At 53.3% G+C, this 27,902-nt stretch overlaps 3 protein-coding genes across 5 annotated transcripts; all 3 read left to right on the top strand.

Moving 5' to 3' along the window:
- Nucleotides 1-805: 805 nt before the first annotated feature.
- Nucleotides 806-9,269, top strand: Klk15 (kallikrein related peptidase 15). Of its 3 annotated transcripts, none has more exons than XM_047528293.1 (6): nucleotides 806-1,063; nucleotides 3,893-3,965; nucleotides 6,753-6,903; nucleotides 7,338-7,621; nucleotides 7,716-7,852; nucleotides 8,434-9,269. In XM_047528293.1, the coding sequence occupies exons 2-6, from the start codon at nucleotides 3,923-3,925 to the stop codon at nucleotides 8,584-8,586; spliced, it is 768 nt and encodes a 255-aa protein (XP_047384249.1). In that variant the 5' UTR covers nucleotides 806-1,063; nucleotides 3,893-3,922; the 3' UTR covers nucleotides 8,587-9,269. The 3 variants fall into 3 exon arrangements, with proteins under 3 accessions (XP_047384249.1, XP_047384247.1, XP_047384248.1); XM_047528291.1 differs by having other exon boundaries at nucleotides 7,716-7,876; XM_047528292.1 differs by lacking the exon at nucleotides 806-1,063 and adding an exon at nucleotides 3,293-3,395 and having other exon boundaries at nucleotides 7,716-7,876.
- Nucleotides 9,270-10,100: 831 nt separating this feature from the next.
- On the top strand, nucleotides 10,101-13,969 carry Klk1 (kallikrein 1). The gene is made up of 5 exons (XM_047529328.1): nucleotides 10,101-10,146; nucleotides 11,815-11,974; nucleotides 12,808-13,094; nucleotides 13,207-13,343; nucleotides 13,814-13,969. The coding sequence occupies exons 1-5, from the start codon at nucleotides 10,101-10,103 to the stop codon at nucleotides 13,967-13,969; spliced, it is 786 nt and encodes a 261-aa protein (XP_047385284.1).
- Nucleotides 13,970-20,406: 6,437 nt separating this feature from the next.
- On the top strand, nucleotides 20,407-25,516 carry LOC124966170 (uncharacterized protein PB18E9.04c-like). Its single transcript, XM_047527223.1, has 5 exons — nucleotides 20,407-21,395; nucleotides 21,856-22,130; nucleotides 22,473-22,619; nucleotides 24,977-25,108; nucleotides 25,449-25,516. Exons 1-5 carry the CDS (start codon nucleotides 20,407-20,409, stop codon nucleotides 25,514-25,516), a joined length of 1,611 nt encoding a protein of 536 aa, XP_047383179.1.
- Nucleotides 25,517-27,902: the final 2,386 nt, after the last annotated feature.

Raw genomic sequence — 27,902 nt, 5'->3', positions numbered from 1 at the left:
TGGAAAAACTCTCTGAGGCCGTCCACTGAGGACCAGGTTTTACAGGGAACCACGTCAGGGGAGGCTGTGAGCAGGGGCCAGAGGGGTGGGCTCTGAGAATCGGAAGACCCTCTGTGGCCACGTGGTGACTGCCGCCACCACAAGGGCCAGACTGCCAAGTGAGGAGAAGACTGCTGGGGCCAGGAGCCAGGGAGAGAGAATGACTGAGCTGGAGCCAGGCCAAGGGGACAGAGAGGAGGGGCAGGGGGAGAGAGAGACTGGGGCAGGTCAAGGGTTGGGGATGGATGGGGTGAGAGGCAGGACGGGAGGGGAGGGAGGACCGCTATGGGGTCTGGTCATATGAATGGACGAGGATGGTGGGACTGTCCCATAGAGAGTCTGGATATTGAAATGAGTTAGGACACCGTGAGAGGGCCCTAATGACATTGGGGAGGGGTCGCCCAGGAGCAGGAGGCTGCTGGAGACTGGAGTTCAGGTCTGAAGGAGGAGACCTGCGTGCTTGGTGAGTTAACCCCCGAGCTGCAAGAAGAGTCTCCTGCAGAGCGTTCTGGAAGGAGAGGAGGTGGTCAGAAGGCCGGCCTCAGGCCGCAGGGCAGGCGCAGGGCGTCTGCTTAGACAGCCGGCAGCACCGCACGGGTCTGAGCCGGCCGCAGCAGGCGGGAGGCGGGTCGCCGACGTCACTGAGCGGGGCGGGACGGGCACGCTCCCAGTGGGCCCGCGCGCGCGCTGCAGATCCCGTGTCCCCGTCGGTGTCAGGCGGACGCTCCCAGTACCTGCCTGCGTGGGCTGGAAGGAAGAGCACGTGCGGCCCTGATGGACGGCGCTTAGCACAGGCCTGGCACGGGAAGCCTGTGGCTCATCTTTCTGTCACCACCACCGCCTGCCAACAGCCGCACGTGGCCAGGGGCCGCAGAGAACTGGCCAACCGGTTGTGCCTGGGGTCGGAACACTGGATTCCGCCCCGTTGCCTCCTGCCCTCTGCATGACTTTTGCCTGTGCCGCCCCTCTGTAGAGGTTATTAAGGAGGAAGCCATAGCAGCTGACAGGGCTGTTGGGAGCACAGGTGAGCACGGGGTGTGGCCTGGGGCGCCCCGGCCCAGGCTCGAAACAAAGGGGAGACAAAGGGATCAAGGAGCTCTAGAATAGCTTCCAGCCTAGGGATCCAGAATGTCTGAAGATCTGGAGTTGTCGATGACTGGAGACCTGAAGTTCTAGAGTGCCTGAAGGTCTGGGGCTCCCAGACATTGAAAGCTCCGGAGTTTCAGAGTGTCTAGAGATCTGTGGTTTTAGAGTATTCTGAAATCTTGGGTTTCAGAATATCTGAAGACCGAGACTCCCAGAATGCCTTGGGGCCTGTGGTCTTAGAATGTTAACGTCTGATATTCTAGATATTTGGACAGCCTTTGGTTCTGGAGGACTGAGCCCCGACTGTTGGGCAGCTTCCCATAAAGGAAATGCCTCTCCAGACAAAAGAGGAACCATGTTTATAACAGGTCCCATTCTTTGCTGGTTGACTTGAGGTAAGTCCCTCCTGCTCTCTGAACCTACTCATTAGTGAGACTAGACAATTGCTCAGAGCCCTCTGGGGTTCTGAGACACCAGAAACCAGCCTCAAATACCTGAAGCCTTCAGTCATCTTACTGTTGATCTCTGGCCTTCAGAATTTCAAGTTCCAGAATCCAGAATCAAGACCACAGAATCCAGAACACATACCTAGTTTCCCAGTCTCTAAATTCATACTTCTCAGTCAAGATTCTAGCAATCTCAGATTTGCAAAAGCAAGCTTGTCTCCAGTCCAGTCTTTTAAATGTGCAATGCAGATCTGGAACTCCAAATCTCAGAATCTAGATCAGACTTTAGAAACAAGGCATCAAAATCCAAAATCTGCCATGTAGACCAGGCCCCAGGCTTCACATTGCATGTGCACAGGTTTCTGACCTCAAGTCCCAGGTTCCAAAGGTTTCTGACCTCAAGTCCAGATTCCTAATCTGGATTCCGGATTCAAATACCTGGGATCCAGAATCCAAGCCTAAGACCTCAAAGGGCATTAAAAAAACTTAACACCACCCCACATCCAGATTCCAGACCTCAGACCCCAGAACTCAGACTTCAAAATCCACACTCCAGACTTTAAGTCATAAATGACAAATTCAGGACCCCAAAATCCAGAACTCAAGATCCAGATCTAGACTCTGAGCTCCATCTCCAGAATCCAAGGTCCAGAACCCTGTCCCAGGCACAAGAAGTATGACTCTAGAATCCAGTTTCCACACTCCACACCCCAAATTCCAAGCTGTGTATTTTGAGGTTCTCTGAATTTTCTTGCACTTGCCTTCCTGTCCCCTGCCCCTGGAGGAAAACTCCTCCTCACAGACTCAGACAATAGCTTCAGTCCATAAATGCTCATTAAACCTCGTCCCCCACCCCACCAGCCACCAAGGCGTCCAGCCTGTAAAGCTGACTCTCAGACACTCTCACCCCACCCTACACCACCCCACCCCTGGACCCAGGTGGGGCTGGGACCTTATAAATTCAGGCATTTTGGTGCCTGCCTCCCTTCTGCTGCCATCCAGGCTGCCCTAGATGCTACTGGAGAACTGGAGGGGGTGAGATCTTTAAGAAAGAGCTTGGGAAGGGGGAGCGGTGAGGGGCCACTCAGACCACGCTGGGGGAATCGAGCGTCAAGGGTACTGGATAGATCCATGTGTCCTTTACTGAGGTCTCAAGGTGAACCTGAACCAAGACAATGTCCTGAAGCTGCCAGAAAAGCCCCCATGGGGACAGGGGATATAGAGTGAACCAGGAGGATGTGGCTGAAAGCACCGTACCAGAGCCAAGGACGTGGGCAGGAGAACGACCTTCCAGAGCCCACCTGCATGCCAGGCTTCAAGCTGGCTGGGGACACAGAGAGGACCTGACCTGAGGCCCCTCCTCAGAGCCCCCAATTTGGGGGAAAGGGAAAAGACCAGACGGGATTTGTGGGGGTCTGTGCTGTAATGGAGGCAGGATGGGCCTCCATCCTGTGGGGTTCAGAAGACAACCGTTAGTTAGGTACTACGCCTCTCAGAGGAGGCTGGTCTGAGCCTTGCAGGACAGGTACAAATTCGGAAGATGAAGGGAAGGACTTTAACTCACTCCCAAAGCTTCCCCAGGTCTCCCCTTGGCCAGACCCAGCAGCAGGCAGTACATGGAATCCAGAATCAGGTCAGCTGAGGCCTGCTCACGGGAGTTCCCAGTCTGATGGGGGAGGGAGATGCCACTGAGGGCCAGGGAGGTCAGAAGAGGCCTCAGGGGGAACGTGGACCTGGAGGAGAAGGGCATGCCTGATAGGGGCACAGCCTGAGCAAAGGGGAAACAGCTGCACTGGCCTTGTAGACCTTGTCTACAAGGACAAGGTCAGACAGGCTGAAGGCCAGGAACCCACTCACATCCTCTAAAATGGGGCTGAGGGGCTGGGACTTTATCCCAGGGTCGCTAAGTGGCCTGTGGAGGGCTGTGATCAGGGAGGGGCATGGATGGCCAGCTCTGGGAGTGGAGAGACCCACTGGGGCCTTGGGCAGGGGACAGGCTGGGGGAGTACTAGACTGGAGGGGGACTTGAGAGGCCAGAGAGGAGGCTGGGATTGGGTCCTGAGCAGGCCCTTGGGGATGGCACGGTGTGGGGGGCCTGACAGGCTACAGGGGGACCTGGGGCCTGTCCTGGTGCCTAGAGGAACAGTAGACCCTCCAGAGATGGGGGACCCAGCAGGAAGAGCGGGTGGGGGCCAGGGGAGCGGGTGGTGAAAAGAAGTTTTTGAAACAGCAGAGGTGAGGAAGGAATGAGTCGGTGCCTGGAGGGGTCCGGGTGGGACAGGGGAGCCCAGGCGCAGCCCGGTTCCTTCTCCTCTCCACAGACGTCAGCTGCGCCCCAGCCCCTCTCCACGATGTGGCTTCTGCTCACCTTCTCCTTCCTGCTGGCATCTGCAGGTGAGCGGGCCCAGGTTGGGTCCTGCTGCCCCAGAGGGTGGTGTCCCTTCCCCTGAATGTGCAGGTCCTGGAACCTCAGAGAGACCACCGATGACCCTGCCCCCACCCTCACCCCACCTGAGCCACCTACCAAAGTCCCTGAGTCCTCACCCCACCCTGAAAGCCACTGGGGCTCTGGAAGCACTGTGCTGTCTGGAGCCTCTCCCTGCCCGTGACAGTGAGCACAGTTCTGGCATCTCACAAACCTGAGTTTGAGTCCTGGGCCTGCCCCTTCCTTGCTGGGTGACCTTGAGAAACTTGTTTTACCTCTCTGGGCCTCAGGTACCTTCTGGATAAGATAACATGTACCTGTGACAATAATGGCGAGGTCTCAGTAGCATAATGTAGGTAATGCATGTAATAAGCATTGAACAGGGTCGAGAAGCCAAGAGCAAAGATTCTGGGTTCAAAGCCCACCGCTGCCACTCTCTAGCTGCCCAGTGAGTGATTGAGCTGACAGGCCTTCCCCCACAGGTGGTTGTTGAGGACTAAACTTGGGGACCCGTGAAGTGCACGTCCATGTGAAGTGGGCACCACAGTCCTCATCTGCCAAGGGAAGGGGCTGTGGCTCAGAGGGATGGCCACTAGGTCAAGGTCACCTGGGTGGCAGGTAAACTCCAGCCCTAGCTCTGCCACCACCCAGAGAAATCAAATGTAACCTGATGCCTCCAGGAGGAACCGGTGGGTAGACTGTTCATTAACCCCCTCCTGCCCCACGGGGCCCTCGCCCCTGGGGCCCCTCAGGCCTCCCCCATGCTGCCAGCCTCCCCTCGGGCTCTCCCCGTGCCCTCAGCTCCCTGCCTCCCGCCTGCCTGCTGCACCCACCTAGGGACTCCGCCCTTCTCCAGACTGGACTGGCCAGGTGCAGCCCGGTGCCCAGCTGTTCAGCAGTGCCCTCCCGCCCTTCTCCATAGGGCGACCTCACCTTCCTTTGTTAAGCCCCTCGTCCACCACATCCGCATTCCCCTGGCCTCACCCTCACCTTGGTGGGCACAGTGGGGGTATTTGGTCCAACTGTGCAAATTCAGCCGCAGTGAGGGTGTCTGTGTGCACGGCTATGACCTTGGGGGTACACTCTGCTCACTTGCACATTGCCCATTGTAGGAGGTTGCGGTCCTGTGACCTGGAAATGTCCCTGATCATGTCCTGTGAATGGTGCCATTGTGTGTGTGTGTGTGTGTGTGTGTGTGTGTGTGTGTGTGTGTTCGTGTGGTGGGGGGAGGGGGTGTCCACCTCCCATCCACACTCATGAACCAGGTCCCCGTAGGTGCAACCTGCTGTGTCTTTGGCCTTGAAGACCCAGCCATATGTCTGGGTGTTGCCCTGGAGTCTGATCTGGTGGGTCCACATCTGAGTGTTGGTCCTCTGATTTGGTGTCTGCAACTTTGGCTCTTTACAAAACAGCTGTGATTGAATCCAAGTTTTGACTTTGGCCATCAATCATATGGAGGTCTGTGCAGATGTCTGCCTCCTTTGGCTCTATGTGTGCCCACAAATAAATCCATGTGTCCTTTGTTAAAAATAATTAGCATTTACTAAGCAGTTACCAGTTACCATGTTGCAGGCATGATTCAACACACACACACACACACACACACACACACACACAAAACACTCCTGTTTCATCTTTACAAACATCCCCATCTTACAGATGAGGAAAGAGAGGCACAGAGAGATCAAATAACTTGCTCCACATCTCACAGCCTGTATATTTGAATCCAGGGTGAAGGACCCCACTTGCTCTGTCTAGACCTGGTATGCACATGTGCTCATCTGTGACACTGGATGCCAAGACCCACACTGCAGACTAAATTTAGATCTGCCCTATATCCAATGCTGTGTGTGTGTGGATACACCCATGTATTAGCTGTTCATATTCATACACATGTGAATGTCTCTGCTGTGATTCTCGAAGCTAATCTGTGTGCCTGCAGTTGATTTTAAAATGCTCTCCCTGTCTTGTGCCTATGTCTGCCAGCCTGGTGGAGTGCGGGCGTGTGTCCAGGACCCTGTGGGGCCATGCTGGTATCTTTTATAGTATAGTGAATGTGGCTGAAATATACTGACCCTGGAACCAGGCCTGTGTGTTGTACATATTGAGGGGCTACATTCACTTGATATTGTGACACTTTGGTGACCCTGAAGGACTAGTTCCAAGTGACCACCTGTCTGAACCTCACCCCCAATCACAGAGAACTCCTTACCCTCTGAGCCTTTCCCCTTCCTCTCTCCCAGGCTCCTTAGCAAGTGGGGCTGCTAAGAATTGCATAACAGGCCATCTTCGTAAAGGCCAGAGAAGACAGCACTTCACCATAAGCAGCAGGGACCCTTCAGAAATCGGAACCAGGCATGGTGGCACACGCCTGTAATCCCAGCAAATTGGGAGGCTGAGGCAGGAAGATCACAAGTTTGAGGCCAGTTGTGGCATTTTAGCAAACCCTAAGCAACTTAGTGAGATCCTGTCTCAGAAAATACAAAGGGCTGGAGATGTGGCTCGGTCATTAAGCACCCCTGGGTTCAATCCCTAGTACTAAAAATAGAAAAAAAAAGAAAGAGAGAGAGAGAAAGAAAGAAAGAAAGAGAGAGAGAGAGAGAGAGAGAGAGAGAGAGAGAGAGAGAGAGAGAGAGAAAAGAAAGAAATCGATTGGTAAGGGCGTGGATGAAAAGGATGGCCAGGACAAGGTGTAAGGAAGGCCTGGGGGATGCCGAAAAGGCCCCGCCTCAGGGATCTTCTGCCCCTCCCAGCAGCCCAGGATGAAGACAAGGCTCCGGAAGGGGAGGAGTGTGTGCCCCACTCCCAGCCGTGGCAGGTGGCCCTCTTCGAGCGTGGGCGCTTCAACTGCGGGGCTTCCCTCATCTCCCCGCGCTGGGTGCTCTCTGCTGCCCACTGCCACACCCGGTAGGAAGGCAGGGTTTGGGGTCCTGCCGGGGCTGGGGACAGGGCTGGGAGCTAAGTTTGGGGGAGGTTCACGCTGTGCCTGGACTGATGGGGTGAGGCGGGACGAGGATCTGGATCCTGGGTTCTGAAGGAGGAACCGGCTGGCTGAGAAGGGGTGTGAGTTCTTAACTCTTAGGTCGCTGAAGGAGGAAAGAGGCTGGTGCGGGCCCATCTTTCAGGCCCTGGGTGAGGGAAGGGTCTAGGAACCCAGAGGCTGAGTTCCAGGTGCGCCCGAGCTTTCCGTTTCCTGGATCCCCAAGGGGCAGGAGCTGGAACCTTTTGGCCTCAGGCATACAGGTTCATAATGGCATCTCGAGATTCCCAAAGGGTCAGAGGAGCCCAGGTTGCACACTCTTTGATCCCCCTGTCTACTCCTTACCCTCTCGCCTGCACAGCTTCATGAGAGTGCGCCTGGGCGAGCACAATCTGCGCAAGCGTGATGGTCCCGAGCAACTGCGGACTGTTTCTCGCATCATCCCACATCCGCGGTATGAAGCGCGCAGCCACCGCCATGACGTCATGCTGGTGCGGCTAGCCCGGCCTGCGCGTCTGACCCCCCAGGTGCGCCCGTTGGCTCTGCCCGCCCGTTGCCCCTACCCAGGAGAGGCCTGCATGGTGTCTGGCTGGGGCCTGGTGTCCGACAACGAGCCCGGGACCACAGGAAGCCCTGAGTCTCAAGGTGTGTGAAAGGATGGACCCAACCTTCGGGGCTCTTGGTGGAGGGGGCAAGAGCCAAAATGCACTGTGCGCTCCAAGTCCACTGTCCTCCCCAGTGAGTCTCCCAGACACACTGCATTGTGCCAACATCAGCATCATCTCGGACACAGCTTGTGACAAGGACTACCCGGGAGGCCTGACGGACACCATGGTGTGTGCCGGAGTAGAGGGCGGAGGAACGGACTCCTGTGAGGTCAGATCCCAGAGGGGCCAGCAGGTGGGAGAAGTGGTGGGTGCAGGCTGGAGGTTGGGCTAGGCTTGGATTTTGTGTGACGAGAGAAGACCCTAGAGTTAGGTCTGGAGATGGGATGGTAAGAGTGGTTATGATGCTGGTGAGGTTGGAGTTGGAGCTAAAGATGGGGACAGGGATGGATTGGGTTTGGGGTGGAGAATGTGGCATCTCACTTGGAATAGCATGGACTGGTGTGAGAATGGGGGTGAGTTTGCTTTGGGTGGGAAATATGTTGGGGTTTAGGTGGGATTGAATGGATTCAGAGAGGAGATTGGGACCGAGTTGTGTTGGGTGTGAGGACGGGCGTGGCTTTGCCCTGATGTGTTGAGGTTCCTTAGGTTTAGCTGGGGGTGCCTAAGGGTCTGGTCGTGGGAAAGACGAGTGGGAGGGACGGGTTCCATGGAGTTACATTGGGTTGAGGTTGGGTTGTATTGGTTTGAGTTAAGTTGGCTCATGATGGGTTGGTTTGGGTTTTGGTTGAGATTGTGAATGGTGATCCGGGAAGTTCCCACTCAATCTGAGACACCCCCTTCTCCCCGCAGGGTGACTCTGGGGGACCCCTGGTCTGTAGGGGTGCTCTGCAGGGCATTGTGTCCTGGGGTGATGTCCCTTGTGACACCACCACCAAGCCTGGCGTCTATACCAAAGTCTGCCGCTACCTGGAGTGGATCAGGGAAACCATGAAGAGGAACTAATTGGACTCTGAGTGGAAGCCTCCACAGCTGACCAGCGGCCCCATCCTGCCCTCGGCCACTTCTGCACCCACTCTGTCCCTGTCCAAGTCCCAGATGTTAGCCAAGGACTTGTGTCTGAAGCTATAGGTGGTGTTCAAGGTCACCTGTTTAACACCAAGATAAGAGGTTAATTCAAGTTTCTCCGTAGGAGTTCTTTCTTCTGGAGATGAAGGGAAATAGGAGCCAGAAGCTGGGGGTGGGGGTACTGAGAGACACAGAACAAAGTTCCATCTCAATCCTTGTCCCTCTAGTAGGTGAGAGGAAATGACTTCAAGCAGGCCTGTGTCCTTTCAGCACATGTGAGCAAGTGCATGATGCTGAACAGGGTCTCAACCTCACTCACCCTGGATCCTCGCATCTGTAAAATTCTGACCATGATATCACTTACCCCGGTGGTCATGAGGAGAGATTGAGGTAATTCTTATGAACTGATTAGAACAGTGTCTGGCACTGGGTAAATAAATCACTGAACCCCAGAGAGAACCCACACACACTAGGTTACCAAGAATGACTTCTTTATCTTAAAGATTTGATTCAAGGTTTCCTGCTAGTCATGACAAACAAGGCAAACTCCTCCTTTCCTTAACCAGATTCCTGGACAGCAGAGGCTGGGACCCTGTGAGCTGCTTTGATCTTACCAAAGAGTCAAGATAACACTTCAGAAGCCTGTGGGTTTACCACTGAGGCTTCAGGAACCTCGTTCCTGGTTCTCCTCAGAGATCCCAAAATGTGATTTTTAAGATCATGGGATATGGAAGCACATGAACCTGGTTCTTGAGATCTAAATATTATATTGATGGCATGAGAGTGGTAGCTGGAATTTGTGGTGATAATTGTGACCCAGGAGGGCAGTTTATCCACATCTGTGGGACTTCAAAGAACATGACCTTCAGCATCCATACCTGGGAAACAAGGAGTGAAAAGGTCATTGTGATCCCAACACTGGGGACACACTACATTTGGGAATGCTAGAGAGCTTGCCTGGGAGACCCTGGAAATTTCATATTCCAGGATTTGAGAATGCTAGCCCTGTGATAACATGTCCTCCTAATTTTTATTTTGAAAGGACCAAGTCTTGGGTCCAAGAGTGCAAGCATCAGGGCAGGCTGAATGCCAAGGCTTATGTTTCAGGGAGAGCTGGCAGCTGAGAAGCAGCTTTCTGGGCGCTGGAGTGCCCTGTCCCACTGAGCAAGGCCCCAGGAGCTCCAGGCCCTGCCCACCTGGCCTCAGCCCTGGGAATGCTTCCAGTGTGATCCAGGGCATGCAGGACAACAGGTGCAGGTTCTCCCTCCCCTTCCACAGGGGGTGGGAAAGGGTAGCCCAGCCCGTCACCAGGGGCAGGGCCTTGGCCAGTATCTGGGTGCCAGCAGGGCAGGGGCGGGGCTCTGGGGGGGATGAGGGTTTTTAAAGGCTCCCCAAGGAGGTTCCTCAGCTCCTAGCTTACCGCCTGCCTGCCTCTGGACACCTCTGTCACCATGTGGTTCCCGGTTCTGTGCCTCGCCCTATCTCTGGGGGGGACTGGTGAGACAGTGGGGGGATGTTGGGGGGGACCAGCACCCTGACTCTCATGCTTCCCTCTACCCCGTGAGTCCTTCCTCTCCTGCCCAGCACCCCAGCCTTGTCCCTCAAGGCCATGTCACCCTAGACCAGGGTATCAGATGCTTCCTTTCTCTCCCAGGCCTCCACACTGTCACCTCCCTCAAGGGTCCCCTTCCCTTACATGGGAGGTCCCTGCTCCCTGCCACTTGCCGGAGAACTTTCTTCTCTTCCCAAGTACATAGCACATCTCTGTGTCTCTCTTTGCGCTTCTCCAACTCTTCCAGGGAAGCCTTAATCCCGTACAGACCCTGGGACCCTGATCATCCCCTCCGGCCCTCTATTCCTCTGTGGCCGGATGGTCTGACAGGTCCCGCCTCACCCGGTGATTCTCCCACCCAGCTGTCAGCAATCCATCCAGTCCTCCAGACCCTGACATCCAATCCCCTTCCTCCCAAGTCTCCCAGATTCCACCAGACAACCTGGCTTCCCAAGCTGGCATGTGACTCCAGACATGGTGGCGGTGTGGGGCGGGCATGGAAAAGTTCTCTCTGCCCCAGAACCCCATGGAGAAACCCCATTCTTCCCTCCCAGGATAAAAACCCAAACCCTGCAACCACAGGCTCCTTTCCCTGCAGAAGTCCCATCTCTCCCCAAGCTCCAGCTCTTCCCCACCAGGAGCAAAGCTCTGGCTTCCTGGGACTCCAACCCCAGGGCCCCACTACCTCCCTAGTCTGACCATCCTGCCCTGACCTCCCCAAGGACCACAATAACCACAATGTGTGATTCTGACCCCTTACACCAGGCAAGTCCTCCATCTCCACCTGCACAGCGGTTTGGCCTTCTCTGTGCCTGTCCTGGGACCGCCTCCACCATCGCCCAGCACCCTCTGACAAGAACGCCATTCCCATGGGAAACAGTCTGCCCACCATCCTATCCCAGAATGACTGTCACTCACCCCTCCCTCTGGTGTCTCCAACCCAGTCCTGACACATCCCTGTGCTCAGGGCCACCTCCCACCAGAGACCATTCCTGCAACACAGGAAGGACCCTGGAACCTCACAGGAGCCCCTCCAGCCTCAACCCTGCTCCTTCCTCTATCCTTCAACTTGGAAACCCCAAATTCTAACTCTTCAGCACAGCTGACCCCTTCCAGCCCAATCCAGTTCCCTAAATCACCCCCAGATTCCCCTACCCAGATACGATTATCCTCTCAGACCTGGTCCCCTCAACCCTCATCCTTTCCTGAACCGCGAAAGCTCAACCCAGGCCCTGTCTCCCTAGCCTAGGAGCCCCTAAACACAGAGTTCTTCTTCCAGCCTCTGATCCTCCGGGGAGGCCTCTACTGGTTTCTGGAATCCCTCCTCTGTCCACTCTCCTCCCACCCCTCAGCCCAAGACCCTGGGGGCCAGACCTCGACCCGACGCCTGCTCCTTGTCTTGCTGCGTTCTGCCCTCATTCCCGGGGCCAGCTCTGCTCTCAGCGCACAAACTCCCCATCCAGGAACAGCCGGCAACCCACAAGCTCAGGAAGACTCTTGAGTTTGGGTCCCTTTCCCAACCCACTTGGCTATGTCCCCAGATCCCCGGTCCTGGCCCTCTACCCCCACATCCCTTCAGACCCTCTGAGTCCAGTCCCCAACCCCCTCCACAGGTGCTGCACCCCCCGTCCAGTCTCGGATCATAGGCGGCTGGGAGTGTGAGAAGCACTCCCAGCCCTGGCAGGTGGCCGTGTACCATTACAGCAGCTTCCAGTGCGGGGGTGTCCTGGTGCACCCGCAGTGGGTGCTCACAGCCGCCCACTGCATCAGCGAGTGAGTAGGGCCGGGGCCTGGGAACAGGGTGTCTCGCCCACAGGACTGGGCAGCCAGGGCCATTCCCAGGGTGACCTCAGGCAAGGCTGGGCCTGACCAGGGACAGTACTGGCTTTGCAAGGAGGGGCAGAGCAGGGACTGAGCACCCTGTCCACACCTGTAGCTCTCTGTCTCCCGGTATTTGGCTCTTTCTGTGATTGCATTCTGGTCTCTGTCTTCCTCTCTTCTCTCTGTGCCCCCATCTCCTGTCCATGTGTGGGTGTCTCTGCTGCCACCCCGGTCACTCCACATCTCCTCCCTGTGTCCCCGCCCCTCTCCCCTCTCCAGGTCTCCAGCTCACCCCTCACCCCCTCACTACTGGCCCCATTCCGGGGTGGGGGACCGAGGGGCACCCAGAGAAAAGGCAGGCATGCACCCCACCCCACGTGCCTGGAAGGGGCTTCCCGGAGGCCCTGCCCCTCCCTGCAGGCCACCAGTGCCCTAGGAGACACGGGAAGGGCTGAACTGGAGCTGGGAGGGCGACTGAGGGGGCAGGAGGAGGCGGGGGAGGCGGGGGCGACCTTGGGCTCTGTGCCCGCTGCCTGTCCTGCCAGGGCCCTAGCCAGCCCCGGGCAGCTGAGCAGCTCCCAGGCCCCCCCTCCTCACCTCCCCGGCTTCCTCTCTGCTCCCTGTCCTCCCTCTTCCCCTGCATCCTCTCCCACCTTCTCATTTCGCTGTCCTCCTCTTTCTGTTGGCCCTGGTCCCTGGCTGTCCTCCTCCTCACTTTCCCTCTTTGGGGGCCCTCCCCGTGCTCCCGCCCTCCCCTCCTTACTCCCTCCATCCCATTCCCCCAGCAATTACCAGCTCTGGTTGGGTCGCCACAACCTGTTTGACGATGAAGACTTGGCTCAGTATGTCCAAGTCAGTGACAGCTTCCCACACCCGAAGTTCAACCTGAGCCTCCTAAAGAACCACACCCGCCTCCCCGAGGAGGACTACAGCCACGACCTGATGCTGCTCCGCCTGTCAGAGCCCGCCCAGATCACTGACGCCGTGAAGGTCCTGGACCTGCCCACCCAGGAGCCAGAAGTGGGGAGCGTCTGCTTGGCCTCTGGCTGGGGCAGCATAAAGCCAGAGAAGTGTGCGTCTAGGCCAGACCATGCAGCCTGGGGCTGGGCGCTGCGGGGGGTGGGGGGGAGCGGGGCGAGGACCCAGGGGGATCTGGCCACACCCTTTTTCCCCTTGGCCTGCAGTTGCATACCCCGATGATCTCCAGTGTGTGGACCTTGAAATCCTGCCTAATGAAGTGTGTGACAAAGCCCATTCCCAGAAGGTGACAGACACCATGCTGTGTGCTGGGCACTTGAAAGGTGGCAAAGACACCTGTGTGGTGAGCCAGCACCCCCCACCCCAGGTGTGGGAGGCTGGGATCTGAACTCTTGGGATTCTGCTCCTCTGCTGCCCCACTGCAGCCCCTGCCCCAGAGCCTCAGCGGCCCCCACCCTGTCCCTCCCCACGCCGGTGCCTCATCCCTCCACACCAAGTTCACCTGCTCCTCCAACACATATGGACTGTCTAGTCAGAAAGCTCCCAGAGAGCAAGCTGGGGCCAGCCCAGGGGCGTGTCCCATAGCTGGCCCTACTCATTCTCACCGCCTGGTCTGCAGAGCCTGTTCTCTGGACCATGACCCCCAACCCTGTGCAGGAGACACACATTGGCCCGCACTCTGTCCCTGTTGGGGCCCCTGCCTGCCTTCTTCTGGGAGTGGGCTCTGGAGTACCCGGGTCTGAGTGCTTGACTTGCAGCCAGAACCCAGGCCCTGCGGACCCTTCTCACTCCCTGTCCCTCTTATGTTCCCAGGGTGACTCAGGGGGCCCACTGGTCTGCAATGGTGAGTTCCAAGGTGTCACATCATGGGGCCACGTCCCATGTGGCAGCCCCAATATGCCTGCCATCTACACCAAAGTATTGCCGTATGTGAATTGGATAAAGGACACCATAGAGAACAACCCCTGAATGCCCGTGCTGCCTCCTGCTCCCAGTAAAACTGAATATGCATCAAATGAGTGTAAGGTTATTCCTTATTATTCTTATTCTGAGCATTGGCTCTTCTGAAGACTTTTCTATAGATACAGTCTAGCCTTGTATCTTTTTTTCTTTTTTCTTTTCTACTGAGAATTTAACCCAGGAGTGATTTGGCCTTCCGGATGCTGGGTGGGCACCTACACGCTCAGGGGCCACAGAGCCCCTGAATCTCCCCATCGGTGGCAGTTTTGCCAGCAGTCAGGAGCAGATAGGGGAAGCGAAGGGGCCCTGACAAAGGTAGACCAACAGGCAGGGGAAGGCTCAGACCCCAAAGGGCAAATCAGGGCCCGATGTTAACCTGGGAGAGCAGGTGGGGGCCAGGGAGAATCAGACAGTGGAGGCTGGAGAGCGCTCAGGTTTTACTGTGGCAGGGGAGCCAGGAGCGTGCTGAAGGATGCGCTTCTAGGGAGGGACCCGTTCCGCAGAAGGCTGAGGCTACTCCAAATGCAGGGCAGTGGCATGTCCCCGGGAGCAAGAGTGGATATCCACTTATCGGGACTTCTGGGAGGGGAACTCCGACACATACTGCCAGGGCTGAGATGATGGGCAGCGAGGGCTGGGCACCGGGGGTGGGGTTACACAAACTGGCCACACAAACTGGCTCGGCAGGACAAGGTGGATCAGTCAAAGTCGCAGAACCCCAGGACAGAATAGGACTTCCGGGGTGGAAGAGAACTATGAAGACCCGGTGGGCGGAGACAGAGTCGCAAAGGGCGGAGCCTCGCACAGCGGGCAGGGTTTGCCTCCTGTCTGCAGAGGCTGGCGGCCTGCTGCCAGGGCGTGGGGCTTCAAGGGAGGTCTAATCTCCGGAAAGTGGCCACGCTGAAAGAGGCCGGCCTGGCACCCAGCAGCTGTTACCAATCCTGAGAAGCTTGGATGTTATTCCTCAGAGGTGCTTGGGGGACCATCCCGGATTATCGGGGCAGGTCCAGGGTCGGCCCGAAGTTCTGCCGTGGGGATGCGGGCTTCAGCACACACTGCTGCATGGTCCACCGGCGGGAACTGACCGGCCTCTCCAAGGAGGACATCCGTTGGCTCCATACGCCCACTTGGTTTAAGTAGGACAAGAATCCTGGGAGAGGGGGCTGGGTGGGCGCGGGACTCTGGGCCCTACCCTTAGGCCCCACCCACGGCATCCCTCCAGGCCGGCTGCCTCTCGTCCTCCCTGGGCTCCGCCCTCTGCCCTGCTGAGGCCCTGCCCTTCTTTCAGAGCCTTGCGCTCACCGGCCCACAGCATCAGGGCGCTGGCGCACCAGCACAGGTAGAACGTCACCAGGTAGGATACCCGTGGCCTCGGGCGCAGTATCTGGCAGTTGACTGCAAAAAGCGTCAGGCTGAGGAAAATCAGGAGCCCTGCACTGGGGTGGGGCCAGAGACGGACAGGAGGCTGGACAGTGACCCCCAGAAACCCCAATGAAAGAGACAGACTTCCTCTCCCACCCTCTGGACAAGCAAAGAAACAACACACACACACACACACACACACACACACACACACACAGATTGATGGATTGATGGATGCCTGGAGGAAAAGGAAGCTAGGAAATCCCACACCCGGAGGCTGACAGAAGGAACAGAGCAGAGATACACAGGGAAGGGGCACAGAGATCCCAGGAGACATCCCAAGACCCACAGATAGCAAGACAGAAATTCCAGATGCGCCTGGCTGAGGCGGGGAGCGGAGGCAGGGCGCCCCTCTGCCCCAAGGCCACACTCACCAATGCCAATGCTGAGGGAACTGAAGAGGAAGTCCAGCTTGCTCAGGCGGCGGAAGAGTGGCCGGAAAGAGAGGCCCATGGAGAGGAGGAGGACGAGGCACAGGGCCATGGCCAGCATCATTAAGCCCTTACTCATGTGAATGAGAACTGGGGAAGTGGCCACATACACCCACAGTCACCCCCAGACACTCCAGGCCACCTTCCAAGGCATCTACACTGACACCCATGAGCTGCCCAATAGGCACCCCTAAGTCTGGCTGACTCAAAATCGCCTCTATAAATTCCAGAATAACTGTTCTTACTAACAGTCACCCGTGGCCACCTTAAGAGACTCTTCAGAGACACCCCCAAATCCTAAGATCCTCCCCCACAGACTCCTGGGAGACCTCCACCCCCAGTAACCTCTAAAGACACATCTAGAGGCCCTGTAGCCCATGCAGGGTGACTGACCCGTGACCTGGCCCAGGTTGGGACACTTGTGCTTCCTGCAGTTGATCCAGAAGCCCAGGTAACCAGTGTAGGAACCCTGCAAGTAGGCCATGCGCCCATCCACCACGCTGAGCGCCATCAGGGTGGAGAGGGTGCTGAAGACGAGAGACCAGCCCCGCAGGATGAACTTGCGGTCCTCCTCCCAGGGGAGCTGAGCTGCCAGGGCAGAAGGGAGTTCTGGGGGCTGGATCATTCTCCATCACTTTGTTGAATACCAGTCTCCATTCCCCGCTAGATCCAAGCTCGCCTTTTATCCCAGTCTGGATCCCCTGACACCCACAACCATACCCCACCCCACCCAGGCCATGACCACAGCCTCATCCCCAACTCTTCCTGTCCCGTCTCCAACTTCACCCCTAGCACAACCCCATCCTAAGCTCCAACCTACTTGTTTTGTGTCAGACCCATTCTCTGGTCCCTGTCCCCAAACTCCAGCTCCAACTCTGCTGTCAACAACCTCATCCATTTGTCTCCGTTCCTCCCCCAAACCCCAGGCAAACACCAGTTTCAAGGTGTGGTCCTGAGGACAAGAACCATGGGGGTCCAAAGAAGGGACCAGATGGTACACTCCTCCTTCACCAGATGCCTCTGGTCCCGTCGGCCTTCCCATCGCCACCTCCCATCAGAGGGCAGTTTGGTGGTGAGCGACTGATAGGAAACGGGCTGAGCTTGGCACTAACCGAGATGGAGGTACTGGCAGTGCTGTTTCTACAGTTCCCACTCTCAGTCGCAGAAACGGGGGCAGATAAACGAGAGCCATAATAGAAGCAGACTGCTATCTACCTGTCACGGTCACACACACTCAGAGGTCTGGAATTGTCAGGGGCAAAACTGCCTGACTGGACTTTCTGCTAGCTGGTCTCACAGCAGTGTACCCAAGGAAAGGAAGACATAAATCACTGTGTGGCTGGGAGAGATTAGATAAATGGATGTGGGTGGTTGGATGGATGGATATACAAATACAGACAAAGACACAGCTATATCTGCATATTTTCTTCTTCTCTCCTCTTATACAAATTCTATTTTGCCTTTTCTAGATGAAATCAATTCATTACTTTCCCTTCTATACAAAAAAAATCACATATTAGAATTACATACGTGTGCTGGCTGTATTTTCTGAGAGTCAACATCAATATCCTTTTTAAAAAGCGTATTCTATTTAGTTCAGAATTTCTAATAAATTACCAAATGGAGATTATAGGAAAAGAACTAGAAACAAACAAACAAAAAGTCACTTCAATATGCTATTTGGAATAGGCAAAATAATCATACTAATAGTGTATTCATTCAACAAATATTTATTGAACAACACCATGTGCTAAAACCTGTGCCAAGTGCTAGAAACAGAACTGAAAGTCAGTTAACCCCAGCCCTGGGAGTGCACGAGGAATCAATCGGAAAGGCAGGTGCGTGTGTGAGACCAAATGTGATAAATGCTGACAGCTGAACTAATTAACAGTGGGTGGCCAAGTCTGCTAGTCCTCCCCTTATGTGATAGAACAGAAGCTAAACCCTAACTGGGCAAAAGCATACCTAGAATATAGACTTTATTTCCCAGGTTCCCTCACATCTCAGTGGCCAGATGACCAAGTGCTGGCAAATGGGGATGAGCAGGAGTGTTTCATGCTCTAAAAGGGAAGGGTCTTATAATTTCCCTTCTGCCTTTCCCTGGATGACATGTGAACAAGGTAAAGGGTTAAGAAATACGTAAGGGCACTTACGTAATACGTAATACCTTACGTAAGGTAAGGGCAGAGAAAAAAACAGAAGGAACCCAGGTCCCTGCATCGGGACTGGTGGGGGAGAGAAAGATCTTTTCGTAATTTAAACCACTGTAACTTGAAACCCTGTTCCCATTACCAAACAAATCCCTCAACTAATCCACAGCCAAATACCACTGATTCTAAAATGCACATTTTTTTTTTTTTTTTTTTTGGGTGCTGGGGATCAAACCCAGGGCCTTGTGCATGCAAGGCAAGCACTCCACCGACTGAGCTATCTCCCCAGCCCACACATTTTTTTTTAACATTTTTAACACCCCTGAAATTGGGATGCATCATATAATCAGTAGTATCTTAAAACCACCTTTGGCTATTTTTTTAAATTACAACATCTATTAATAAGAGCACCTAGGTGCTCTGTGAAACACAATGCTATGTAGTCACTAAAATCTAAAAAAATGGGCTAGGTTTGTGGTTCGGTGGTAGAGCGCTTGCCTAGCACATGTGAGGCACTGGGTTTGATCCTCAAAGCACCGCATACAAATAAATAAATAGGTGTCCTGGACAACTAAAAAAAAAAAAAATCTAATAACATGCCAGGCATGGTGGCACATGCCTGTAATCCCAGCAGCTCAGGAAGCTGAGGTAGGATTGTAGGTTCAAAGCCAGACTCAGCAACTTAGCAAGACCATAAGCAACTCAGCCAGACACTGTCTCTAAATAAAATATAAAAAAGGGCTTGGGATGTGGCTCAGTGGTTAAGAGCCCCTGGATTCAATCCCTCGTACAAAAAAAAAAAAAAAAAAAAAGAGCTGGTGAGGTGGCTCAGTGGGAGAGCACTTGCCTTGCATGCAGGATGCCCTGGGTCCATCCTCAGTACCTCAAAGGAAAAAAAAATCTAATGACACGGATATTTATGTAATTAAAGACTTACATAAAAGTTTGTGGGTTTTTTTTTTTTTCCCCCTCAGAAGTTTATCACAAAAGCCAAAGGAACGTGTGGGGGATAGAGATTTGAAAAGTCCCCATCCCTCACCAGTAGGAGAGGTCACACACAGCTTGGGGCACCTGTGCCCCTGGTGACCCCTCTTGATCCCAGTCAAGCCATGGCTGGGTCTTCCTCCTCTCCCCAACCCTAAATTGCAGATCTTTGAGAGCAAGCAACAGGCCCTCTGAGAACTCAGGGAAGTTGAAGTGGGGCAGAGGCAGGAGGAAGGGGAACCGGGAGAGCTACAGGAGTGTAGAAGGCAACCAGAGGCCGAAGCTAACGCAGAAGGTCAGGGAAGGGTGAGGAGAGAGGTCAGACCAAGAGGGCCCTCCGGAGTGGAGACTGGTGACAGAAGATGGGAGAGCAGGGACTGAGATTGCCAGTCTCTCATGTCTATGGCATACCTGGTGCCTGGGGATGTTCCTGTGCAAGGGCACAGGATGCTCAACTGCTGTGGCAATGCCCTGCATGAGGAGGCTGTGCAAGAGTCCTGTCAGCTCTGACCTTGACCTCAGGCACACAGCTCCGGGAAGGAAGGAACTCTTATGCTAGACAGCCACAGTGTTTCACCAGCTCTGCTTCTCCGGTTCCTGCCCGCTTACTTTCAACACTGGACTTTCTTGAGAGCTCCGCAAAGCTTCTCACAGTGCACTTTGCAACTGTGAATTGCAACTGCGGAAAAGCTACATAGATGTCCTAGTTTCTGTAACTTTTCTGAATACAAAAGTTATGGTTGCATAGTCTTTAACCTGATAATGAGACATACACAAAGATTGATGGCATGACTCTTTAGATCTGCTTCTCCATCAGAGACCAAAGCCCCACCTGATCTCAGCTTAATCTTCAAGATCTGTGTTAGTGCATCTTTATTTTCCAACCCCCCTTCGCCTCTCACTGGAACTCAGAGTTTGGTCACGCTGGTGGCAGCACTCCAGAAATGGTCAGAATTCATCTGGGACATGCTTTGACCCTGCTCTGCCTAGCTCTGACCCCATCCTGGCCCCCCTCTGACGCTGTGGTCTCCACCCTAACCCCACCCTCCCACTGACCCAGCCCACCCCTTCTTGATCCAATCCTGACTCCACTCAGACCCCATACTGAACCCAACCTGACCCAGTCCCAGTCTCCATGTCACTCACGAAAGGGTCGGGTAAAGTCTGAGGCCATGGCCAACGTCCTAACCTCCTGGAACACCTCCAACTGTCATAGAACCTTCCCCAACATACACGGCCCCCAGCCGCAAGCCAGACTGAATCCCTGAGCCGTACCTGTGGATAGCGGGAGACATCAGGAAACACGGACAAAAGACAGATGCAAATGCCAAAGGGCCGCGCTTGAACCCCAGAGAGAAATCACCGGCTTCCGGATGGCCATGGAGGTGCCCAAAGGGAGGGGCTGAGGTAGCTTGGGCAGGTTGAAGGCACTGGGACTAGCCCTGCCCCGCGCCTCCACATGTCCCAGAAGCCTCCATCCGACCCCTGGAGCACTCAGCCAGCAGCTCCCAACACCACCCGAGCTGAGACCCAGAGCTCTGTGCCAATGACCCTCGATGCCCAAGTCGGTACCCAAGAGTCTCCGCTGGCCATCAGCACTCTCAGGGGCAGCAGCCAAGAGCCTTCTCACAACATCGGCATTCTCAAGGTCTCGGGCCTAGAGCCGCCGACGTCCACCAACCCTCGCCGCGTCAGTATCCAAGAGCCGCCAGTGTCCACCAGCGCTCGCCGCGTCAGTATCCAAGAGCCGCCAGTGTCCACCAGCGCTCGCCGCGTCAGCATCCAAGAGCCGCCAGCATCCACCAGCGCTCAAAGCGTCAGCGTCCAAGAACCGCCAGCGTCCACCAGCGCTCAAAGCGTCAGCGTCCAAGAGCCGCCGTCGTCCAGCAGCGCTCGCAAGGTCAGCATCCAAGAGTCTCCTCAGACCATTGGCATTCTCAAGGTCGGCAGCCAAGAGCCTTCGTCAGTCACCAGCACTCGCAGGGTCAGCATTCAAGATCCCCTGTCAATTTTGCACAATCGCCGGGTCAGTATCCAAGTGCCTTCGCCAGATTCCGGCAGCCGTCAGTCTAGTATCCAAGACACACCATCCATTACCTACAATCGCTGGGTTGGTGCCCGAGATAGTCAACCAAGTTACCAAAATCATCACTGGAGCACCGAAGTGACTGAAATCGAATCAGTTACTTCCAGTAGCCAAACCAGTACCGAAAATCTCCAGACAATCGAGACTCCCTACCAAACGTTCAGACAAAACCGGGTCAGTGTTGATGTCCCCCCATCCATTACCCACAGCCCTGAGGCTAGTATCAAAAGTATTGAATCAATTGTCTGGGATTCCCAGGAGAGTTACAAAGAATTGGTGCATAGCTTCCAGGTCAGCCAAACCACCATAGACAACATCCACAACTGCTTGTCCAGACACTCCACGGGGATGAGTTCTGCCAGGTGAGAGACAGGGAACCAGGCAGACCGATCTGGGCTAGAATTCTGGGGGACAGGCAGCAGTCAAAGGTCAGGGGCCAGAAACAAAGCTGCTGTATTAGAAAATGGAGGGTGTGGGCTGGGGCTGGGGCTGGGGCTCTGTGGTAGAGCGCTTGCTGGGCATGTGTGAGGCACTGGGTTTGATCCTCAACACCACATATTAATAAATGAATAAAATAAAAGCATTGTGTCCATCTACAACTAAAAAAAAAAAAATTAAAATTAAAAACGTTAAAAAAAAAAGAAATTGGAGAGTGTGACAGGCCTTGGAAGTTGTACCTCCAGGCTGGTCCAGGCTGGGGCATGGCATTGGGTGAGACCTGGAATGGACACATGGTAGAGAGGGTCTGAAGGCTGGATCCGTGATGCCGGGGCAGGGTGGTTGGACTCAGTGCTGACAGTGGTGATGTGCCATCTGATGCAGGTTTCAGGACAAGTGGAGCCACCAATCACTGCTGCCCATAGGCTGGCGACTGCTGCATGAGGCCAGGAAGATCAGCCGCCAGCTAAGCCTGGTGCTAACCCTGGCCGGCATGATGATCATCAGTCTCATCTCTCTGGGCCAGCCCTGGATGCACTTCCAGGTGCCACTGATGCCACCAGGGGACCCTGATGGCTCCCTGACCATCCCCATCGACACCATCTTCTTTGTGCAGTGCCCCGATGTTGTCTGCATGTATGAGTACGACCAGAATGCTTGTAAGGCCTGCCCTGTCCTTACCACCCTGGGATTCATCTCTCCTCTTCTGTCCCAGGGACCCCTTCTCCTGTCCTGGAATGGCTTCTCCCTTCCCTGGGATGGTCCTCACTGCCCACCCGACTTCCCACTAACCAATAACCTGTCCTTTCTGACCCAGAGTTGTATACTGATGCTGGAGGTACCAGCCTCAATACTAGTTCTCTAGAGCCCAATTTCAATTTTCTTAACATGAGGATAGTGTCCATGGGAGCGGGCAGAGAATACTCCCTCTGGTGATCCTCTCCCCCATGCTCAGAGGCTAAGAGACAGTCTCAGTGTTCCTGATTCTCTTCCTTCCCCAGACTTGCTGGACCTTTCCTGGGCCTTCCTCGTTATCGCCAGCATCACCAGCTTCTGCCTCTGTGTGGCCCTAATAAGCACCCTCTTCTTTACCAGCTCCAACCTGCCCATGCTGGACTTCTTCCTCTTCATCAGCAGCATCATGACAGGCACAGCACTAAGATCCTTTCCTGAGGAGCCAAGGCGAGGAGTATCTTGCCCAGTTTTGATTATGAAACCCAACCCCATCTCCACCATATTCCTCACCTTCATTCTGAACCCTAATTTTATCTCCTTCCAAATCTCCAACTTATCCCGACAAAAATATCAACATTCAACCTAACTCTACATTCAGACCCAATACCAACTTCAACTTTAACTCTTATTGCCAACAAATCTCCAACCCACCCACGTCCCTTCCCTTATATCCATTCCCATCCCTACCCATTCCAATTCTATTTCCTTTTCAAAACAATCCCATTACTATCCCGAATCTCAAAACAATCCCATTACTATCCCGAATCTCTTCATGAATCTCAACTCCCAACTTATTCCCACCCCTAATCATGCTCGACATTTGTTTCAAACTGAACTTGTTTCAAATTGAACTCCACCCAATTACCTGTGAACTTCAACTTCAGTCCATCTCCAGCTCCATGTCTACCACCTATGAACCTCCCTCTCAAACTCAACCCAACCTATTCCCAACTCCATCTTTTTATCCATATCCAATCTGTCCTCTGCCCAACCACAACCCATCACCATCCTCAACCGCAATCTTGTCCCAACACAACCTTAACTCCAACCTTTACCCATATCCAATACCATCCCAAATCCTGTCCCACCGCTGTGCTCAGATTTTGTTAAAGCTGCTTCCTCTTTCTGAGTCACTTTTGTCATCTGTGGGTTGAGGATAAAATTTCCTACCACGTGGAGATGTAGTGAGGACTGAATTAGAAAATGTTAGTATTGGACATGAGGGCTTTCTGGTTGCAACATCTGTCACCCCATTGATTGCCGGTGTTGGACCAGCTGGTCTGGCAGACTAGGTGTGTGTCCCCTTCCTCCCTCACCACTTCATGTGTGTGTTCCTCCAAAGCTGCATGCTCAGTAGAAGAAGACGACCTTCTTCAATCGAAAAGGGCTGTTTTCTGGTCAAAGGCATATAAACCACTGGGCTTCCCTGCTGGGACCCCAAGACAAACAACTCTCAGGACCCATGCATAGGGTAGTCAAGTCCCCAAGACTTCAGACATATCCAGATGAGGTTCTGCATGTGGCAATCTGCCTTTCAAAAACAAAAAAGTGTCAGTACTTGATGTTAGCTATTTAACTTTGCACAAATTCTTACCATGAAAATCCTCCCACCCCTACCCAAATAACTCAAAACTGATATACTGATTCAAATGTTTAGTTTCCATTTGCATGCCACAATTGCAAAAAATGGGGGGAGGATGTTGCTTTGGAATGAAGAATGTTGTCTTCCTGTCAGTTGTAGTAATAGACCACAACTTCCAGTTGCTTTGGGAAAATATTTTTGGACACTGATACTATATCCAAGAATAGAGACTTCTCAATTTCCTGTTTCCTTGTTAGTAACTGGTATTTATCAAGTTTGTCTACAAGCTTTCCTAACCAATTAAATATAAGGTACAAAGAGCAGAAACCACCTTAATTTAAAACCATCTGAAACAGGACATTCTTCTATAAGAAATCATTTCTGTCCATTCCCTCTTTTGGGAGTAGGTGAGGGAATACTGAGGATTTAAGTCAGGGGCAATTTACCACTGAGCTACATCCCCAGCCCTTCAGATTTTTTTTTTTTTTTTTAAATTTTGAGACAAGGCCCTAAGTTGTTTAGGGCCTCACTAAGTTGCTGAGGTTGGCCTTGTTAACTGCAATCCTGTGTCAGCTTCCTGAGCAGCTGTGACTGCAGGTATGTTTTAACTAAACAGAAAGCATCATCTATATTATTTTTCTATAACACAAATTAGCCAGTACTCCATAATCTGAAAAAGCCTTTTCATAATTATCTTTAATTCATAACATTTCAAAATTTCCAGAATGACTGAGATCTTTGCTGCCTCAGAACACCAAAATTAAGGACTTAACACAACGATAATCCATCCTTGAGGGCTTGCTGTGTGCCAGGAAATGTGCTGATCACAGTATCTCCTCATGTTGGCTCTATAAGGTGGGACCTGTGATATGCCCACTCTTCAGATGAGAAGCTCGGAGAGATGGCGTGGCTGCCCTCAGATGAGGTGCAGAGGCAGGATAAGAGACCTGGTCTCTTAGTCCCAAAGCCGATGGGTTTCCTCAATATTGTTGCTAGTTTTTAAAGACCAAGACTTGACTTCCAATACCCTCTAGCATGATGTTGTCAGGAGGCCATTTTCTGGCTTGTGAGCAGAGGTATGAAGGTTGGGAGGTTAAAGAAAGAGGGGGAAATAATGAATAAGCTCAACTCTGAGCAGGGGTCCTCACACACATGATTCCTGGCCTTCTGACATCTGTGTTCATGCAGGGACCAGTATCATATTGGGCATCCTGTTCTACCTGATGCAGGCCCACAAGTTCCTGCAGGAAGGCATGACCTACAGCCTGGGCATCAGCTTCTACCTGGCATGGACTGGCGTCTTCTTCTTCCTGATGACTGGTCTGAGTTGGGATGGGCTGGGTTTCGGCATGGCCTCAGGGATGCAGATAGGTATTGTGTGGGATAGTTTGGGATGGGGGTGGAATTGCAGTCAGGGCTAGGTAGGGTGATTTTGAGGTGTGAAAATGGGGTCATAGATACACAAGGGGCTGGATGTGGGATTGCATTTGAGTTTAAAGTGGGTAGGGGATAGAGCCAAGTTTGGATTTAGGGATGGGTTTGGGGATAAGTTAAGGAATGAGGATGGGTTTGGGGATAGGATCAGATGCAGTGTAGGGCACATGATTGGGGTTGATCTACTGAACTGTGTCTCACCCCCTCTGTCATCTTCCTCTCCCAGGTTTATTCTCCTATCTGAATTATGTGAATTTCTGGTCCATCCTGGCGGTCCAGGCCATCTGGGTTTAGGACATGGGAATGATCCCATGAATGGCCTGTTCTCATGGCTACCTGTCAAACACCTGACACCCTGCTGTCTAGCCCCCAGCCCCACCAAGTCTTGTATTTTTTCAGTCTCCTCTGACCCCTCTCAACCCAAATTAATAACCTGTATTTTAAAATAATCTGTATTTTCTGCCCAGAATATTCTTTATTTAGTTTTGTACCTTGAAAGCATTTTGTGGAACTGCTGTCTTTCTGATGCAGCCATTCTTGGGTTCTCTGGTTTGGAGGGACAGGGAAAGGAAGGGACTCAGAGGCACAGGTCAGCAGGAACTGGACAATGATCCTTGGCATACAGATGATGTTCCATCAATGTTTGTTAAGAGTTGATTCTCTGTCCCCTGGGGCCCTTTGTCTTCAGCTTTGACTTTTGCAATCCCCAATCATTTACCATCCCTAAGGTAAATTCTCTCTTTACCCTCAATCCATCTCTCTCCCTTATTAGCAGCTCTGACACCCACCCTGTCTTTCTTCTCCCCAAAGTCCCTCAACAGAGAGCTGTTCTGTGTAACAGCTTTGGGGCTACCAGAGTCATTTGTTGAATGAAGCAGGATTAAAACCAAATACAAAATTATATCATTGGCCAGGACTCGCCCTGGAGCTCCCTCCCCTTTATCTCCTCACACAGTAGTTAAGCTGCCAGGCTTTCGGCCTGGGCTCTGCAACCTAGCATAGTTCTGTGACCTGTGGCAAGTTGTTGAACCCATTTGGGTCTCAGTTTCCTCATCTATAAAATGGGGGTGGTAATGGTACATAAATCTAGATAGAATTTGACAAAATGCCCCCACATATGGCTTTTTCAGTGTTATTACAATAGCCTTCCTTTGTGTCCTGCTATAGGTCCCCAAATTAATTCATTGCTTTAAATAAATGGTGCTGCAACTATGTGCCAGACACTGGATCTATAGGAATGATCAAACTAGACACAAACCCTTATCCTTGTGGAATTGACATTTTCACAGAGAGGCCATAGAAACAACCATAAACAGGGGCTGGGGAGATAGCTCAGTCGATAGAGTGCTTGCCTTATAAACACAAGGCCCTGGGTTTGATCCCCAGCATCCAAAAAAAAACAAAAAACAAAAAACAAAAAACAAAAAAAAAACAACCATAAACAAACAGGTAAATAATATGTTAGGGGATATCTGATATGAAGAAAAATAAAGGAGGGTGAGGAAGATGGGGCTGAGGAGTGGAGGCAAGGCAGGGGAACTCTATGCTAAGTGACATCTGATAACAGACATGACTGGGGATGAGAGAGCCATGTCCACTGGCAGATAGAGTTCCAAGCAGATAAGACAGTGAATGCAAAGGTCCTAAAGTTGAAATGTACTTGGCAGGTCCCAGGGATATCAAAGAGGCCAAGGAAGGGAGAGAGGAAGGAGATGAGTGCAGAGAGGGAACAGGGAGAGGTGAAGCCTGCGGGTCACAGTAAGAACACTGCCTTTCCTCTGGAGTGAGTTAGGAGTTATGGAAATGTCTCTTATTTCCGAAAGATGGGAACCTAGTCTTTTCCTGTCACTTTAGACCATTAGATTCATGCAAGGCATCTCCTCACCATAAGGAAGAAAGCAATCCAGATGACCAGGGGGACCAGCTAAGGAAAGTATGTACTATTAATGAAAAAGAACACCTCGCCATTGCTAAAGAATGAAATATTTCCATATGTGCTTACTGGAAAGACTATTTGTGAGGCAAACTGGAAACAAAAAAGCCTCTTTACCCGTGTGTGTGTGTGTCCCTGCACCCATCAAGGACAAAGTCCACACCCAACAGTTGATAGTGGCAACCTCTGGTGAGTAGGTTTGGAGTGGAAAAGTTTCATTTATTTTCAAAAACAATTTTAGAATCATGTCCGTTGAAAGACACCCTCCAGATCTCCAACCTTACCAAGAATCCAGGACCCCAGGACCTGAACCACCTGAACCGGGGGTGAGCCTCAAACCCAGTGCTTCAGCCCCAGGAGTTCAAGTTCCTAAATTCCCAAACAGGGTTGCGGATCCCAGCCCTCCTCCCCGAAACCCCGCAGTCCAGCCTTCCGGGTGCGGCGTCCCAGCGCGGTCCTCTGTCAATCTCCGCACTGGCTCCGCCTCCCGCTCTGCGGCTGGGACCAGTTTGGATCCGCCTTTCCGCGCCGACCCCGCCTCTGCAGCCGCAGCTCCACCACTGCCGCGCTGGCAATTCCCGTTGCTTCCCTTTCAGGCTCCACCTGCCCTCGGGGGCCTTTCTCTTGGCGGCCCCCGTTTGGTGCTGTCCTCAGAATTGCCTGACGCGCGTGACAAGACCATCGTAACAGTCCCTTCATGATCTTGTTTTTCCTGCCTCCAGAGACAACGTCTTCCCGCTTGCTCCG

This window comes from Sciurus carolinensis, chromosome 16 (assembly GCF_902686445.1).
Source record: "Sciurus carolinensis chromosome 16, mSciCar1.2, whole genome shotgun sequence".
Taxonomy (NCBI): Eukaryota; Metazoa; Chordata; class Mammalia; order Rodentia; family Sciuridae; genus Sciurus; species Sciurus carolinensis.
The sequence above is the reverse complement of the archived record's forward strand: the minus strand, read 5'-3'. Positions and strand labels throughout refer to the sequence as shown.